Source organism: Aedes aegypti, chromosome 2, assembly GCF_002204515.2.
Source record: "Aedes aegypti strain LVP_AGWG chromosome 2, AaegL5.0 Primary Assembly, whole genome shotgun sequence".
NCBI lineage: Eukaryota > Metazoa > Arthropoda > Insecta > Diptera > Culicidae > Aedes > Aedes aegypti.
The window spans coordinates 139,287,471-139,307,671 of record NC_035108.1 but is presented as its reverse complement, the minus strand read 5'-3'; the positions used below and the strand labels follow the sequence as shown (position 1 = coordinate 139,307,671).

Below are 20,201 nucleotides of genomic sequence, written 5' to 3'. Positions count from 1 at the left end.
TGACTGGGGTAGGGTGTTGTACTCAATCCTCGTCGCAATTGAGTTTACGTCCAGTTTTTTGAATTGACTGTTTTGAAATGAATGGAGTACAGTTCGTTTAGTTCACACGAGTCTGAAAACTATGTCGAAGTGTTACTCAACCCTATCCTCGCTTGTAAGTTACAATAAACTTTTTCCTCGAATCAGGAAAAGACGATTGTGTCGTGGTGCAGATAAAGAACTAGCCTCTCCTCCGAGTGGACAGGAGAATTGCGTGGTTTGAAGACAATCTGTGTTATCGCTCACTGCAGACGAGGCCCCGAGACGAGGGCTGATAAAATACCCGCTCCCATATGCTACTGCGGAGTAAGTCTTAGTCTTCGGTGACTAGGTTTCGTCTCGGATGAGTAATTGTTTCATCCGGCTTCGATCGGGACCAAATCCGGAATACAAACATTCCTCATTAGTTGATCCCTTGGCTGCGATCCGAATAAGAAGTCGATTAATTGCCATAAATCGAATTAATGCTTCCTGGTCTTCCTTACCGTTTCCTTTCATCCGGATCACAACAAAGACAGAAAGAATGAAAAAGGAGGTCTAACCGAGAGACCGGGATTCAATGTTTCAATGGCATTATTTTTTTAATCCAGTTTTATTAACGCGCACGCTCTCTGTCATTCCGTTTCGAGCATCCCAGGCCGGGTTCGAAAGGTCGTCGAAAATCCTTGTCGAACGTTTTGTCACACACATCACACCCCGAACGAATGCCGCCGGAAAAACGAACAGATAGATGTGTGAAGGCAACACAAAAAGGTAAATACCCATTTAACACATTTCCGAATGCAGATACCTACAGTAACAGACAAATATCGCCGGGATAAAGCGAAGCGTCATAAATTATGTTTCGTTTCATCTTATCGCACTTCGTGTTTTCTGGGCCGACGGACAAGGATGGCAGTAGATAATCCAGAGGCGAAGAAATCGACCCAGCAATATAAACAAGGACTTGCGCAGCGTGTCGGGTTTTTTTTTTTCTGGTTGTTGATCCTTTTCGTCATCTTCGACTGGCCTACAAATGATCCGTTGATGTTTTTGATGATACGTTGATGGTGCTAAATGGGAGCAGATTGTTGTCACTTGTGTTGATTGATAACGTGTCGTTTGATTGTCTAAGTACTGAAAATTTCATAGAGGCACGTAAGTTGATCATCAACAATTGAAATTTATTTTTATTACTGTATTGGGAATTGCAAACATATGGGTCGTTTCACGTCAGGTGTTAATATCACGTGTAACTGACAATCACGAATTTTGGCCAAATTTGGGTCAAACATCCATTAACATATACGAAAATGCTATAAAGTATTCCTATAGTGGAGGATCCTATAAGAAAACAACGGATACCGCAACTAAAGGATTAAAATTGAATAAAATTAACAGTATACTGCAACAAAAGAAACAGTGTACCAATAGTGAAGGTATCATTTTTCACTGACATGTCGTTGGTTTCTACGATGATATAATTTTCTCATTAAGTAGATGGTCGTTACTTCCCGTAACCATACTAATATGGATATTAATTGCGCTTCTATTGTGTGCGGTTAAATGAAGTTGAATCGTGCTTAGTACCTCTACTATTGGAACATTTACCCTAAGCATGATATCGGAAACATTGTTATTGAGATCCAGGCCTGCCCACTTGAATCAATACAACTGAAAGGAAAATGAGTATTAGAATTTTCTGATAATAGCATCGATGAGCATAGGTAATTTGAATTGGACACAACAGCGGCTTACAAAATCATTGTTCATTAGGGTGCGGCATATTTTTCAAAAGTTTCAGATGAGTTTCAGAGATTGCACGAAAGACTTAAAAATGACACCTTCAGTAAAGTCTTTATAACTTTATAACTTTATAACTTCGTTATTTTTCAACTAATTTTGAAGTTCTCATTGAATTTATGAAAAGTTTGTAGAACATCAAATTTGTTGAAATCAAAACTAGTTAAAACTATATTTCTCCTCATTTTTTCTTTTTCGATTAAACAATCAACTTTGTTTGATGTTAACTTAATGAGCTCTCAATCGATTCCAAAGCTTTTAAACTGCCTTGGAAGCTAATAAGTAGTTTTAAACTGTGTATACATTGAATTTAAAAAATGTTTTAAATTGGTTAAAAAACAACCAATAAAATGATTTATAATGAAGAAAATCTTTTCGTTTTAGATTGTTTATTGTGTGGGTTGAAATTACATTTTTACTATTTAGCTGAAGTTTATTAGGCTTCTTCTTATAACTATGAGTTAACTAGTGCATATATATTTTAAGAATTTCAAAAACTCATGAAAAAATATTTACAAGACCTTCCTGAAAGTTAAAAAATTAATAAAAAAAATCTGCTTCGTTTAACTGGCAAAAATTTGAAAAAAAAATGGTGTAGTTGTACGAAAAAATGGTGTGAGACCCATTTCACAGAATAACATTTCCCAGAACGCCATTCCGTAGAAAAAATAATAAGAGATTATTTGGCTATAACAATTCAGGTAAATAGCAAATAGTACATAGTGTACATATTTAGCTGGAAAATGCGAGGAAAACCAAATTTTAAATTTCATAGGTAAAACATTTTTGGTTTGTTATCTTTTAACGATACGATTTCTTGTTTGATGCAAACTTCCATTTGTTGATTTGAGTATCTTCATATCAATAATTTAAGAAATTCATCAATTACAGCACCACTTATGTCGGGAATGTAAAAAGATTCGTTTGGACGATTTTCCATTTTTTTTTGTAGCCTGGCCAATATAGGCCATGTAGCTTTGAAGTTTTGTTGTAAAAGGAAATTATCAAAAACAAGAGAAATTTACAAATGTCATTGTGTTTTATTATTTAACACAATTACAAAGGCATTAAACCCAAGAAGAACATTAAATGTTCAAAAAAAAGGGAGAAAATACTATGAAGTAAAAAGAAACAATATATTTTGTTAATATAAAAATATTACACTAATACATATCACCCTCTGCAAATAAAAACTTATTTTGAAAAGTAGGAAGACTAACTTTTAATACAAAAAATCCAATAGCTTGGGTCAAGTGTGATTATAGAACATAGTATGAGATATGAAAGTGCAGCTTATGTTTAGGCGAAGTAGGCCGTCATTGAAATTTGTACGCGTCGTTGATGATTGTTGCTAATTCATCTCACGATTTCGGATCAAAGAAAATCAGTTGGTTTTGCACTGACACAGCTGAAATAGTATCAGCATACTTTAAGCATGTTAGCGCGTACAGTGATACTTTTTCAAGTCAATTAAAACTATCAAGACTGAGTTTTATCATTTTGAAATGCAAGCTGAAAAGTCATCATTGTTGCCAAAACGAATGACGGGCTACTTAACCTTAAACAGTTGTAAATTATTAAAAAAAAACTTTTAAACTGCGTTTTCTTCTTAACGTATTGGTCAGGTCTAGCCATGAACCTCGTAGTTATTTATTTTGGATTTTAAGGACCACATTATTCCCCCTTCGAGATCTTTTGTCTATACAAACGTTTTGAAATTTGTATGGGCCATGGCCTTGGTCAAACCCTTCCCCCCATAGATAATTAAGTAGTTTATGGACGGTCCCTTAGATGGTTTGACAATGTTGTCTAAACAGTGAGATAATGGAAGCAAACACTCGCCATTTAAACGGTGTTTTGGACACAATTCCCCCTTTATTCACTAGAGATCCATAATAATAATTTTGACAAAATAAATATTCAGTGAATTGACGTCATTATTGTCCAGGATTCTAAGTTTCTGGGAATCCGAATCGATTCTGTAGGTAGATATTTTACGACAAAAGACTAAATAAATCAAAATATTTTTTTTTCACGTTTAAGAAATGTATGGAAACGATACTGGGGAATGTCCTTTTCTGGGATGTGTTCCATTCTGGAGTTTGGCTTTCTTAGAAATGTTCTACAACCAATGGTATTCTTATTTTAAAAAATATATGTTCTTTGGTAGTTTTTGCTATACAGCTAAATCAAAATAATGTTTTCATTAAATGTATTGTATACACGGTTTAAAAAAAAAAAACAACTAAATTACTTGTTTTTAATTATGAATCGTGGTTTTACGGCCAACCAGCCGAGTGGAAGTTTAACAACTACCGAAAAGCTAAACATTACATATAATTTGCAATTGGATTAGATGGACAAATTGATGTGCAGATTTGCGAAAAAATTACACGTCTTCTCAGTGAGAATCGAACTCACGACTCCCCGATCTCTAGTTGGGGCGCGTTACCACTACGCCATGAGAGGACTCATGAACGCAGAAGTTAACCTGAATTCGATTTCAGCTCAATAATCACGTGGTTCTTTTTCGCAAAGTGCACCTCTTTCGGAAGAATTAGATGCCCATCCAAACACAACGCTTTCTATATCTTTCCAATGCCTAGCCCGAGAGCGCATTGTTTTTAGGTATAGGAATAGCAGACTATACTAGCCAGCAACTGCGCTGGCTGAGTTTTCTATTGTGGGGGCTTACAATTGCAAATTATATGTAATGTTTAGCTTTTCGGTAGTTGTTAAACTTCCACTCGACTGGTTGGCCGTAAAACCACGATTCATAATTAAAAACAAGTATTTATCGAGCAACGGACTCATGTTCCGTAACCGGTCGTTTGAGAACGTCACGACCCATTGGAAGCCCACACAATAGAAAACTCAGCCAGCGCAGTTGCTGGCTGGTGTAGTGTGCTATTCCTATACCTAAAAAACAATGCGCTCTCGGGCTAGGCATTGGATATATATAGAAAGCGTTGTGTTTGGATGGGCATCTAATTCTTCCGAAAGATGTGCACTTTGCGAAAAAGAACCACGTGATTATTGAGCTGAAATCGAATTCAGGTTAACTTCTGCGTTCATGAGTCCTCTCATGGCGTAGGGGTAACGCGCCCCAACTAGAGATCGGGGAGTCGTGAGTTCGATTCTCACTGAGAAGACGTGTAATTTTTTCGCAAATCTTCACATCAATTTGTCCATCTAATCCAATTGAAAATTATATGTTATGTTTAGCTTTTCGGTAGTAACTAAATTAGTTTCGAATCTATGTAAAAAGATTTTGAGCCAATTGAGTATTCGTGAAGTTATGGTCCAACAAAGATGATTATTATAATAAAGGAGGAAAAATTTGGAGAACACGAATGAATATTAATTTTGATTTAAGAAACTTTGTTGGTGTACGAGTTTTTTATAAATGTAGTTTTGAAGAGATTGAAGCTCAGAACTTCAAAATTTGTTAGTAATTACCAAAGTTATAAGACTTCACTGAAGGTCATATTTTCATAACTTTAAAATTCACCTTCAAGTCGTTTGCGCCACCTCTAAATTTCAATATGTTTAGCTCAAACTTTGAGATTTCTCTTTTAATGTGATTAGAATTAAAAAGAGCCCACACATTTTTGGATTTGACCTTTCAAAAAAAAAAAACTGCACTCTATTGTTCAGCAAATCTCAAATGTTAGAAAAAAGTAAGAATACCGTTTGCCCTTATATACTCGTGCTATTGTAATATGAGGCTTAACTGCTAAAATGTAATGCTGCATTTTTCTGTTGTTCTTTGATTCGGTAACGGTTTATTGAGGTGAACATTACAATTTTTGGAATATTAATGGAGAGGAGAACAAACTTGAAAAGTGGTAGAAATTCAGAAAATACAATAGAATAAATGTGGTGTTTAATAAGATGATTTTTCTCTGATAATTTTGTATAATGCGATTTTAGTAAGAACATAGTGAGATGTTCGTTTTATCTGCAAATTTTCGTCTTGTTTGCAGTCTATTTGTCTGAAAATGCTTGATTATTTTCGTGATAAACAATTTCATCAATTGATCTGAGAAATCTTACTTATTCTATCTTATGATTTTACTTAATCAAATTTTAAATTATGTTCACAAACTTCGATTGCCTTCCGTTCGTTGCCTCGAAAGGAAACTGGATTCTCATTGGTTTTGAAACAATTCTTAACCGTTTAAAATCTTTTTTCAGCAGAGCGTTCGTTAGATCCTTGCCTACAAAGTCCATTTTTCAAAACATTTAAAAAAAAAAATGGCAATCAAAAAATCATCAAATGAATCATTTCCGATTCCAAATATTATTATCTCGAGAAAGTTTTGCTATGAGTAAAAATATGAGAACAAAAACGAACCTTAACAATGGAAAAAAGATACTTTACTGTAGGGTGTAATTTTCCCCATAGATGTAACATTCGCCGTCGGCATACCTACTTAAAATTGTGTGAAGGAAGAAAGATTCAAGGTAGTTTATGAGCTTTCATTGAACTTCATGATCATATCATATAAGATATATGAATGCACACAATTATGAATCTTCATTGTAATTAGAACACTGTTATATTATTCTGCAGAATTTTAATAAATCCAGCTGAACAACATGTTTAAGGTAAACATAACAATTAAAATCAGAGCTTTTGCTGATAATCAGCAAAATTTAATGGAGATTATGCAAATTTCTGCTGAGTTTATGAAAAACGATAATTGTTATGAGTAAGGTTTCGGATCAGACAATTTAGTGGCAGCGAGCAATTTATAAATTACTAGTGTATTGGAAAGCATCTTTGGTACTTGAACATTACAATATAATGTCGTATTAGATTGTTAGTCCATTATATACCGTTCTTACAAACAATTGCAGCATTCCTCAACTCTCACAGATCAAAGCAAAACTACATCACTTGAAACAACGGTAGCAATTGCACGGCTAATCCCTTCCAAAAGAAGTCACTTTTAAATGAGATTATCCTGCCCATCCAATTCAAAAGTCGAGCTCAAACAAATTGTTCTACTAACAAAGTTCATCCCATGCTAATATGCATAGGATAGAAAGGGATAAGGAAGAGCTTAGAACTGCACCACTTGGTTTGCCTAATGCAGGTAAAAACGGACAACTTCTTCCGAACACCCACTTGACTCTGCATGTTTATTCGGTTCATCCTTTTAATGCTACCTTCTTGGTGTCCTTCCTGGCAATTCAAAGTGTCTTCTCCCATTCACATATTCTCAGTCGGTAAGGTGGATCCATCTCAAAAAATTGAAAAAATCAAGTCTTCGACTCAAAACGCTCAACAGATTTAGCAACACATCATCGCATCGGTCGCGTCAAAACGACATAATAAGTTCTTATCAAGCTTAGATATAGCACCAATTATTATGGGGCTGAGACGGAGGCGGACGACTGCAATGCGCCTTTCGTCACCCGAGCCCAAAGCCGTGGAAGTTCTGTTGGCAAAAGTTTTTGTTACTTTATGAAAATGAAAATACTCCATTGGAAATCTAAAACTCTATGATAAATGAAGTTATTGATCAAACAGAATAAATTCAATATTACAGCAAGAAGTCCGCGAGTCCGCGGCTACAAAGCTAAGCCATGCTGAAGGTGTCTGGGTTCGTTTCACTGTCGGTCCAGGATCTTTTCGTAAAGGAAATTTCCTTGACTCCCCTTGCATTAGAGTATCATCGTATTTGCCACAGGATATACGAATGCGTAAATAGAAACTTCGGCTGAGAAAGCTCTCAGTTAATAACTGTGAAAATGCTCGTTGAACACTAAGCTGAGAAGCAAGCTCTATCTCAGCGAGGACGTAATGCCAAAAAGAAAAAGAAGAAGACTTTGGAGCATTATCAGTTTTTTATTGGTCCATCAAATAAGCTGGCCCCTTCTGTTTGCATGGCGCGATCATCGCAGTCAAATTGTTTGACTAGTGATTTGTTGTTTTCTTCCTCACTAAGTATATCCCCATCATTGGGACTAGGGAAGGGGGATATGATATGTACACACACACATTGTCGGCAACAACTTATCGTCATGGGTGAAATTGTGACCGATACAGTTTGGCGTTTGTTCCGAGAATCCACCGGAAGTGCTTTCAGATGGTGGTGCATTTCGAACTATTGTTCAGTTTGAGGTGCGATAAGCCGAACTGGATTCGAGCAGAATGGATACGTGGCCGGAATTGTGTGCTAAGTCGCAATTAATGGAACAATAAGAAGGGCATGCAAGTGTACGTAGCGTGATGGATTGCAGTGGATGTTTCTCCGACGGCTTTTCATTAAGACGTTTTGTTAGTAATTTTAACGCTATTTTGTTCCCAAGTTCTAAGTCTGTTTTCGATGGCTAGAACATCGATAAATCAGAATTCTACAGCCATGGTCAGGTTCAACTCCCGCTGGTATAATGTTTTTAACGAATTGGAATTTCACTTGATTTAGGGCATTGAGTATCATCGTGCTTACCACACGGTCTATAAATGCAAAATCGATAAATAACAAAGAAAGCTCATAGTTAACGAATAGGAATGATTATAGAACAATGAACTGGGCTGAGTTTCAACCTGTTGAGAGTTATTGACGACAAGAAAGCTAGTCTTTTTTTTTGTTTCATAAGCAGGTGAAATCAACTCACCTGTAAAAATTCTGAACTGCTACTGCTGACTTACCAAACTGCAATCTACAAAAACCTGAGAAGAGGTTGTAATAACAGTTCTTCTTCTTTCTGGCGTTACGTCCCAACTGGGACAAAGCCTGCTTCTCAGATTAGTGTTCTTCCACAGTTATTAAATGAAAGCTTTCATTGCCGATCGACCATTTTTGCATGGGTATATCATGTGACACGAAGATACTCTATGCTCTGGAAATCGAGAAAATTTCCTTTTTCGAAATAATCCTCGACCAGCGGGATTCGGACCCACGACCCTCAGCATGGTCATACTGAATAGCTGCGCGTTTACCGATACGGCTATCTGGGCCCCGTAATAACAATTATTTGTATCTAAATTGTGACTTCCTTATAAAAAGACCCCGAAGAGTTTCATAAAAACATTATTATCTCATTTTTAGTGATAAATATACAGCAGGGTTTGGACGAGATGTTTTTAAACATTCATGTAGATATATTGAAATTGACGTGCCAACTCCCACAATAGGTGAAGTTAAGGATGCTATCAAACTGCTCAAGAACAACAAAGCAGCTGGAACGGATGGTATTGGAGCGGAACTTATTAAAATGGGCCCGGACAGGTTGGCCACTTGTCTGCACCGACTGATAGCCAGGATCTGGGATACAGAACAGCTACCGGAGGAGTGGAAGGAGGGAATAATATACCCAATATACAAAAAGGGTGACAAGTTAGAATGTGAGATCTATCGAGCGATAACCATTCTTAATGCAGCCTATAAAGTGCTTTCCCCGATCATCTTCCGCCGTCTATCGCCACTGGCAAGCAGATTTGTTGGAAGTTATCAAGCCGGATTTGTGGACGGGCGATCGACGACAGACCAAATCTTTATGTTGCGGCAGATCCTCCAAAAGTGTCGCGAATATCAAGTCCTTACGCACCACCTATTCATCGATTTCAAAGCGGCCTATGATACCATCGACCGCGAAGAGCTATTGAAGATTATGGACGAGAACGGTTTTCCCGGGAAACTGACTAGACTGATCAAAGCTACGATGGATAGTGTACAGTGCTGTGTGAAGATATCGGGTGCTTTATCGGATCCGTTTGAAACACGCAAAGGACTTCGACAAGGCGATGGTCTTTTCTGCCGCGTGACGATCGACGGGAATTAGTTCGAGCTGGTGGACGAATTTGTCTACCTCGGATCATTGATAACGTCGGATAACAACTGCAGCAGAGAAATTCGAAGACGTATCATCGCCGGAAGTCGTGCTTACTATGGACTCCACAAGACCTTGCGGTCTGGTAAACTTCATTTCCGTTAAGTGTACCATGAACAAGACGCTAATATGACCGGTAGTCCTCTACGGGCATGAGACGTGGACAATGCTCGAAGAGGACCTGCAAGCGCTAGGAGTTTTTGAACGACGTGTGCTTAGGACGATCTTCGGCGGAGTATGTGAGAACGGTGTATGGAGGAGAAAAATGAACCACGAGCTTGCGCAACTCTACAGTGAACCCAGTATCACGAGAGTCGCCAAAGCTGGAAGGGTACGATGGGCGGGACACGTTGTGAGAATGCCGGACAACAATCCCGCAAAAATGGTGTTCAACTCAAATTCGGCAGGTACAAGACGAAGGGGAGCGCAACGAGCTAGGTGGTTTGACCAAGTGGAGCAGGATCTTGGAAGTGTGGGGCGATCGAGGAATTGGAGGTTAGCAGCCATGGACCGAGTTAGTTGGCGTAACATTGTGACGAAGGTCATGTCTTGAAGGACGTAGAGCCAGCAAGAGTAAGTAATATTGAAATTCTTAACAATTGATTGATGTAACACCAGAAGTTTCAACAATCTTTTAGTTGGCGCAGCATTTGGCAAAATTTAACAACCTTCAGGGCACATGGATTGTTAGATAAGTGTTTCTTTTGTTGGTCAATAATCAAAAAGCGCTCGTGAAATACTGAGTTGAGAAGCAGGCTATGATCTGGTGGATAGGTAACGACAGAAATAAGAGGAATGATATGAGATTATGTCAATTCAGTTCTGTGTGAAAAATCATAAAATTCATGCTGTTATGCGACAAAGGCAGAAGAAGTTCCAAAATTGGCCATTTGGAGCCCTATAGGAATCAGTCACCGAGTGTCCAAAAACGGTCAGAGCCACCTTATATTTCATAACCTGATATTTAAGTATTTCTGGGTGAACATTCATGAGTTTGAAGCCGTCGTAATGTATCAGTGCATTATATTCTGGAAACGTCTCGTTGGGCGCCCTACCGAAATCGATATCCTGTGACCATGTTCCCAAAATGACCACAATAGTGCCCATACCAGAACATGTGGTGTCGTAATCCGGAGTAACATTGATCAGTTTTTTAAGTTATTTCAGAAAAAAAATACTCTTAGATGCATATGTTGCAAATTTTATATTTTCAAAACAAGTACTGACACCCATCGTTTGTGACTGTAAATTTTTTCAAACCTTAACTCCTGAAGCCGAATATGAAAGCCAAAACCATACAACTCATTTACTTTTCAGGTTATTATAAAAATTAGGAACACCATGCAACGTGGAATGCGGCTAAAGGTCGGCAATTTCCTAATGTAGGGGGAGATCCCCCAGTGCCGGACAGCACCCAATACCGGACAAAGTCCAAACATTGAGAAATCATGGTCCAATCAAGATGGTGTATTAGTAGAAAAGAAAGCTATTATGTAGACTAATGTTTGCGTAGAATAACACATCCTTGAAAAATGAATGGCTTTTTAAAAAAGTAGAAAAGTTTGAAAATCTTTTAAAAATTGACGTATCCTCCTAATTTTGAGCCTATTTAGTAATTATTTTGAATATGAAAAAATACTTTGGATCCCGCAAGCATGATCGAACAAAGTCCTTATTTGATATTATGAATGTATTTTGTACCATAATTGAAACAAATATGGATAAATTACAATTTTGGTTAAACACCTCCTGTCCCTCAGTTTCGGACAGCTTGATTTGTTATATGATATCTTCGTAATTATTGCATCAGTGTCTCAAAATACTTTCATTTTTCATGGGTTCCGTCGATCATGGTATCAAACATGCAATAAAATTAAGAAGAATGAACATTCAGAACAATATCGTAAAATGTGTTTCTTTTCATCATATATGAAAGAGGTTTTTGATAGGCATCTTGCAAACTAAGAAAAACTCAAATTATTCTTGTAAATGTTGTAAATGCATTGAATTGGTAATTATAAACTATTCCTATAGTGTACACATTCAATGATGTTCAAATTCAAAGAATTCAAGGCATTTTCAGATCGTGTCCGGTATTGGGTGCCACCTTTCAAGATCGATCAGTTTGGTACTAAAATACATCATCAAAATGCAATGTCAAAATTCATATTTATATTTTCAAATTTGTTTTTGTACACTATAAAAATGATAATATTTATCATAAATGGGTAACACGAGCCCATAAAATCATTATTTTTCGAATTATGAATTTAGTGGCTTAAGTGTCCGGTACTGGGGGATCTCCTCTTTGAAATACGTAGAAAAATTCCAACAACGGAATCATTTTCGGCAATACCATTCTTAGTAATAACAGTATTTTAATATGTAGAACTGCATGAATCTGTGGTAGAGTCATCAATAACAATGTAAATCATTACAGTGGGATTCCGATTTTGGCATACTCCGTTTTTGGCATGCTCCGATTTTGGCACCCCCCGATTTTGGCAACAAAATGGATCCGTTTTTGGCACCATTTTTCAATACCATTAAAATTTGTAAATTTTTGTAAATATTATCGTGTATGTTGCTTTAATCACTTGAATAGCATGTCAACTCCACACGGATTACATTCCAGAGCTCCATTTTCGTCGATATTTCTCCAAATCTCACCAACTACAAAGGACTCGCGTACGCGCTTTTTTACTTCAGAATGGTCATTGGTCATACATTGGCAACATTTCATGAGGCCAATAATATCCATCAGTATCTCAACTAAAGACAATAATAGACTAAATATCTTTTCAAAGGCATTCATATTGAGTGACCAGCCCACTTGAGTCTGCTAGTAGGTGCTAACATAAAAAAATACAGTTCTTTAAATTTGGAACAGCTTGTTTGAACAAGTACCAGCACCGACATAAGAGCAACAAAAAATCTATGACTCACACAGAGTTACAATCATAAATTTTGTCTCATTTTTTTGGCTCACTGTCTTTATTATTATGGTTATTACATACATTGCGCATGTAAAAACAAACCGCAATAATAGATACAAATATGTACAGCAAAATGAGGTGTATCATAACTTTTAATAAATTTCATTAAATAACATGACAAATACGAATACATTTCAAACTACAATTTATTCTCAATAATATCATTCAAGCGTGCGATAAATACGACTGAGAGTATTTTAATTTTTTGTCTGTGGTATTGGTGTGTATATTGATCTTTCTGCGTCAACAATTTAAAGCTACGTTCCCTCTTTTCTATAGACTCTGTTAGGCGTTAGATATGTTAAGAGACGATCCAGAATTCTGAACAAGATTGTTAATCAAGGATACGGGTCTCAACATCAAACATCAAGATATTCCTTACGAGGTGAGTATGAGTTTCCTAACAGTACCCTGGAGAATCCTTAAGGGATTCTTGGTTCTTGTGAGACTTTTCAGAAATTTAAACGAATTCATGAGGATATCTGCAGATTCCAAGTGGACACTTAGGGCTTGTTGAGGGATGCTTAGAGTGTATTATTAGTTATGGAGGATTATGTCCAAAAATATGGTGATTTCTAATAAACTCTAAGGCACCCTGTACATTTTAAGCGGGATAATGTGAATTTCTAGTAGTATTTTTAATATTTCCGGCGAAAGCTTGGGGATTTTGACAAGGTTCCTAGAGGAATTTGAGGTGTGCTAGTGGTAGCCTTATAATAATAATCTTTTAAAATTTTCATCGGAAACTTGAGAATGTTCAGCAACATCGCAGCGGAATTCCAAGATGTTAACTCCAAGCGAATTCCTTAGCAAGATTCTGGGAACTCCATGTGAGATTCTACGGATGCTTGGCAAGATGCATCAGAGCTCAACGGTTTTTTTCTGTAGATTTCTTATGAGAACCTGAAGATTCCTTTAAGGTTCTTGAGGTTTCATAACAGGATCCGGTAAATTTCAGTTGATTTCATAAGGTAGGTGTATAACATATACCAACATATACCAAGCTCAATTCAAAATTATTTCAAGTAAAAATTAAATTCTACAAAATTACAAGTCACAATTAAGCATCATTTAATGTTTATGTTTGCCCTTTTGATGCAGTCAACCATTCATTATAAAATGCTTTACTGTATCAGAAACATAAATTGAAGAAGCAATTCCAAACTTACCGAATTTTTCAAATTTTACGCTCCAACAGTTAAACTGATTTTAAATATTCATTTAACAAGAATAAAAGCTCATGCCGTTTTGCAATACCCAGCGCTTTTGATTCGCAAATACGTCTTTAGAAGAAAAAAAAAACATATTTTATTTCGGGTTCTTTCATAGTTTTAAGAAAATGTCCAGTTCTTCAATAAAAGTCATTTATGCGATTATTGGTTTTACAAGGCCCTCTTATACAAAAATTATACATAAAGCTTCTAAAAAATAATTGAAGACGTTGAGGCGTAAAAACGCCACCAGAAATATGTTTGCCAGATTTAAATTACGGGGCTATAGATTCATAGCATAGAATGGAACCTTTTCGAAGTCCCAATGCCTAATGATTCCATAAAAATGATGTATTAACATTGTAATGATGTTTTCAAAACCAATAGTGAAAAAATAAAATTTGAAATATGAGTTCCGATTTTGGCACGGTTCCGTTTTTGGCAACTGAAAATTTCAACTTTGTTGCCAAAAACGGAATCCCACTGTACATCGAAAAATTTAGAATTTTACACATAAACAAAATTCAATTTTTGCAATTTTTCTTAATTTTCATATGTTTATGAAAATAAGAATGAGAAACATCATTCATGCACTGAAAATATTTCATCAAAATATGTTGATTCGAACTTTTTACCAGAAGGGTTATTCCAATTGGTGCAATTCCGCTGATCAACGCTACCCCGTTTTAAGGTATGTTCTTCCAAACAGATCAAAGTTCAACGGATTTTTTTAAATTTTGCATGAGATTTCTCTCATGTCTCCCATAAATGTATTTCAATGACTTGATGTAAGTACCAATTTAGTCTTGCTGATCTTATTGTGGTTGGAGATATAGAAACAAAACTATAATGGATAAAAAATATTATATCAAATGTACCTTAAACTCAAAATTTCACTCCCTTCCATACCATTTTAACCTCTTAAGTATTCTTAGTCAATATCTCATGCGCTCTTTACTTCAGTTTTTAAATCACAAGAATGACTTAGTGTCAGTGATTGTTGGAAGATTCTTGCTGATTTTTAAGCTCTACCTTTTGGTAGGATAGTTTACTTTAGGGAATCAACGTTTAAGGTAAAACATCTCGGAATTCAAAGATGGCCGATGTATGCCCCTATTCACGTTTTTAAAGATACTAAACTGAAGAAATCTTAGGCTAATGTTTCTGATCTTCTGATTTCAAGAGGAAAATAACCATCATCGTTCTACAGATGTTCAAAAACAGTTATTTTTTTACTCAAAATCGAAACAATTCTCAAGAAAATGTATCATTGCATTACACTAACAAACTGAAATGCGATAATAGATTTTCATGAAGATTGTTATAAATTTGAACGAAAAAACTGGTCATAAATGTTTGATGATTGCTGGTGACTTAACGATGGATTCTTGAGCCTTAAATATTTTGCTAGTGCACATGAGTTTTACCAAAGGCATTTTTTGATTACATAACATCGTAGAATAGTAGTTGTACAGAAGGCAGAGCACGAGTTTTTAACAAATGAAACAAATAAAAAAATGGAATAGGGTTTGAATGTCACGAAACGGCTTGTGAATATGCCAACGGCTTCACCTGATTCTTGCACTGTTAGAAGTTGTGGATTGTATCTAGAACAGTCCGAAAAACGCAAGAAAACTAATCTGTCATTTTGTATTGGAGATTGCAAGTCATTATTCAACAACCTACTTGATGGCAAGACAAATTTTGCAGGCAGTGGTGCATTTTGAACTGAACGCGAGCCAAAAATGAACGGAGCCCGAGCCAAATTTGCACTTGAACGTAGTAGTCAATGAACTTACGAGCAAGAGCTTGCCGTTGCTCAAGAACGGCCCGTTCAGTTCACAATAATGATTGGAGGTCTCACTTGAAGAATGAATGTATTAATCATCAAAATTTATCGTGAATATAGAAATCATACAGCCCTCGATATTATGCATGTCAAAAACATAACATTGACCTAAAATTTGTCGTAAATCAGTCAAAACTGATCGCGTTCATTTTTCGGCTCGCACGGGTTCATATTTTTGAACTGCTCAATGTTCAAGCCTACTTGATCGCTGCGTTCAACAAAATGAACTGGAACGCGAACTGAACGCGTTCAAATGCATCACTGTTTGCAGGTACCACTAGTAAAACAGAACATAAGCACTTCAAAACAAAAAAGAAGCATTTATTATTCAGGAATCTTGCAGTAGTGAGGTGTCCCTAGTAACATTGATACCGTAAATTCTGGTGAAATTGATAACCGTGTCATACGGTTTTATTTCTATCTAATGAGCATCAATTTCAATGTAATCTGTAGAAAATGTACGTAGTTTGTCTTAACTATTATCGAATTGTGTTTTGTGAACGGTTCTGTGAAAATAATGTTGAATTTCTGAATCATGCTCGGAGTGCTATTGACAGACATTAACAAACTTTTAGTTCTAAACGAGGCCTTGGACATCAGTCAGTATAAAACTTCATGAGTAAGCTTTATATATATCCCTAAAACTGATGTTATCATCAATTTGCGTATCTTGTTTAAACAATTGAACTTCTGTTTGACATTGCTACAATGACCGGCGAAAAAAGATCATTTTACCACTTTCCATACAAAATAACCAAGTTTGGTGACTTGGATCTTGGCTCCTAGCGCTCCGATCGGGCTTGATTACCCACTTCAAAGTTTTTTCCTATAAAATTCATACTTTTCAAAATATATCAAAACCGAAATTTTAACATTTCTTTCAACATGGGACATTTGCGATAACTTCAAAGTGTGCGATCAAAATTATGTGAGTTTTTACTGCACAAATTTCAAGTTATTTTCTAGTGGCGGTAGAAATTTCAGATCAATCGGAGCTCTAGGAGTCAAGAAACAAGTTTCCAAACTTGGCCATTTTGTATCAAAAACGGCCAAATGATTTTTTTTTCGCCGGTCACTGTAAGTCACTTTGGAAATTGTCCACATTTAGTCGTTTTCCGCGATATTCGTGAAAATTGATGATCTATTATATCAGTAAATGTTGTATTGTTAATAATTTAGCACGCAGAGAACCCAAATTAAGTATGCAGAGTAAGTTTGAAAACTAACAGTTATCATGACTTTGGAATCAATTTTACCCCGAAATGCGATTCATCATTTTTAATATCGCCCAAAATTATCAATCACCCGGAATTACGGTAGCTGAATAAAAGCTTTCTGAATGCAGCTAATTCATAAGCTATTCAGCTAAAAATGATTATTCGACTCTTTTTTTGGTAAAAGGTTCGGTTATTTTTATTTGTTTTTTCAGAAATTCGGGTCAGATTTTGGGGAATGACTTTCAAACGAACCCAGATACATACAGAAAATACAATGTTTTATGGAAATTATCACTAAAATTCTGATTATAAATTACGTACCTATCTTAAGGGGCAAAATGAGCACACGGGTCAGAATTGTCACCCTTCTTTTCTCTGAGAACATCATAATTCATCTAAGTTTGTGAACTGTGATTTCATACATGGCATATAAATTATTTGACGGTATAAAAGTTCAATTTTTGCTTTTAAAGTTCAAATGTCTTTTGATATTTGACATTTACGGTATGCTCGGTCTCAAATTGGTATAAAAGCAAAGAGGTGGGCGAATCAAGATTTTGAGTGTGTAAGCAAAGTGTAAGACTCAGACTAAGGGACCTTCCCTAGCCGAGTGGTTAGAGTTGGTGGCTACAAAGCAAAGCCATGATGAAGGTTCGATTCCCGGTCAGTCCAGGATCCTTTCGTATTGGAAATTTCCTTGACTTCTCTGGGCATAGAGTATCATCGTACCTGCCACACTATATACGAATGCGAAAATGACAACTTTGGCAAAAAAGCTCGTCATACTAACATTGAACATGAAAACTAGCCGAAGGTATCAGCATAGTATTGCCATTTTATGGTCTTAAAATAGCAGTCGCTTATTGTGTCCATCATACCCTTCATCCTCCTACATTATATGGTTTCAAGAGACTCAAATAATTGTTCAAGAAATTAATACTAGGATGTCAGTAGCTTATGCCTGAAATAAACATCTTCTACATTTTGATATATGTTTTCTTTTTTTTTTTCAAGATACCTGTAGGCGAATTCCAGCGCGTATTTTTTTCGAAGAGATGACAAATTTCTTGCTGGTGGGAAATGGAAAAAAAATTCTTCTCGAAATTGTTTGCCGGAATTCACCTACTGATGTAGTCAGAATTTTTACAACCAGATCATTTTTCTTTCTGGCGTTACATCTCAACTGCGAACTGCGACATAACCTTTTATATTGCTTAGAGTTCTCTGAGCACTTCATAGTTTTTTTTTACTTAAAGCTTACTTGATCTACTGATCTTTTTTTTGTTCGTGTGACAAAAAAGCAGATGCTATATGCCCTGGGAAGGCGGCACACCCAAAGATACTAGACCAATGGGATTCGAACTCACGATCCTTAGCATGTTATTGCTATATAATTGCTTGTTCACCATTGCAGCTTTTTGCCTCTCCTATCTGTATTTTTTGTTACTCAATATTCAGATTTATTTATTTTTTAATTTGCAATCTCTTGAGACTGCTTCTGATTGAATTAGGTAGTAAACAACTGAGATCACTACTCACTTCAAAAGGTATTCAAAATCAATTCGGCCGATGATCAAGCTAAAGTCAGAATAAAGTCCAAATGGTATTCAAAACTATTAACAAATTGATCAAATTTCTCGTGCGAAGTGTAATAATCGTTTGAGATGCGCAACTTCAACTAAACACATCAGGAATCACATCAAGCTGCATCTATTTTTTTTTATAAAACACTGCAGGTTTCGTGAAAAAAATATTAAGAAGTCTAGGCTTCCATTGGTTTTAGAATTCTATTTTTCTCCAACGACTAATTCTCCAGTTGGCACATTTTTGAACTATTGCACACTATTCTAGCAACCGAAAACTCACCTGTGCTCCAGCGCTCGCTGCAACCCATGCTTCGGCGAAGGTTTCCATTGCACTCTGAAAATCCATGCCAAAGAACATGCACCCGTGCCTCGAAAGATTCAATTGTTCTGCTCTAGCGTTTTCTCGATGACCCAATCAAAATTCACTTTTGGCACTATCTTCCACTCTCGAATTGGCATTATCTGTGTTTCAGTAAGAGTAAACTATCGAATTCTGTTTCCCACTCCAAGAATGTCACCTCGTGAAAGTACACTGCACTCACTGACCGAATCAAAAACAAAAATCACCATAAATTCGGAGGTTTCGGAAAATAAACAGTCGCACATAAGCACTTCCTTCACAATGAACCTTTCTTCCAGCTTGACGCTGAACCTGGATGACTGTTCTTACGCATTTCACGAATTAATGTTAAATGCATTAATTAACCCCCTCTTTAATCAGATTAAAAATTAACACAAAAACAAATTTATCATGTTTTGTTTCGTGTCCACGTCCACTCCCCGATGTCGTTACGGCTCAAACACATGTGTGTGGAATTGTTCGCCTTTCGTGTGCTTGCTAGTGTCGTCCCCTCTTCTACTGGGAGGGCTTGCGGAATTTACGAAGATCACAACAACGGTCCCCCCAAAGAAGCCCCCTCTTGCAAAAAGCGTGGAAGCGACAGCACGAATCGGTGTTCGTTGTTATATTGCCGGCTTAACTTAAGCCGCCGCTTTTTTGATTCCGTCCGTTTCCAAAGATTAGCACAACACTGCTTTTACGTCTTTTACAAAATCCCGCCAACAGATCATCATTTGCCCCAAGAGGTAAATTCTACGAAGAGGATTTGCACTAAAACGACCGGTTCGCTGACTGCACAGACCAAAGCCGCTGACTGCACCGTCCAAACCGGCTGTATCGACGAAACTGAATAACCTGTTCCGGAAAATCCTTCCCAATCTCCCGAGTGCTGATAACACACACGCGGCGCTCAAAGGGGGGAAAATCTCCGAGCTTCGGGTCCTCGCCAACAGGCCGCCCTAGCAGGTGGTGATGGTGAAGCACACTAGTTTGGGTGCGAAGCGAGCGACGATAAGCGTCTTACTGCGTTCAATGTTGTCGCGCAACTAATAACCCACTGGTTTGGCACTGGCTGGCTGGTTTGGTAGCTCAGCAGCAGCACGAGGAAGGAGCGAGCTATACACAAAAAGTCCCGTCCCGCTTCCCGTTTATCCACCATCATCAAGCCGTGGATACGGACAAGGCGGAAAACAGTTCTACCTGGCTGCAGGCGTGGAGTTCCAAAAAGGAAAACATGTGCAGCGTGTGAGAGGAGAGTGCTTCGGTTGGTGAACGGAACTCAGTTTTATCTGTATCGGTCGAAGTGAGTGCTGCCATTGCATTGGATAGAGAGCGG

General features: G+C 36.9%; 1 protein-coding gene across 1 annotated transcript in view; it reads right to left on the bottom strand.

Annotated features, from left to right (window-relative positions):
- Positions 1-19,913, bottom strand: part of LOC5575821 — a 326,519-nt gene extending 306,606 nt beyond the window's left edge. The window contains exon 1 of the mRNA XM_021842547.1: positions 18,806-19,913. Within this exon, the coding sequence (XP_021698239.1) occupies positions 18,806-18,883 (78 nt within the window). The 5' untranslated portion in view covers positions 18,884-19,913. The remainder of the gene's footprint in view (positions 1-18,805) is intronic.
- Between the last annotated feature and the right edge of the window lie 288 nt (positions 19,914-20,201).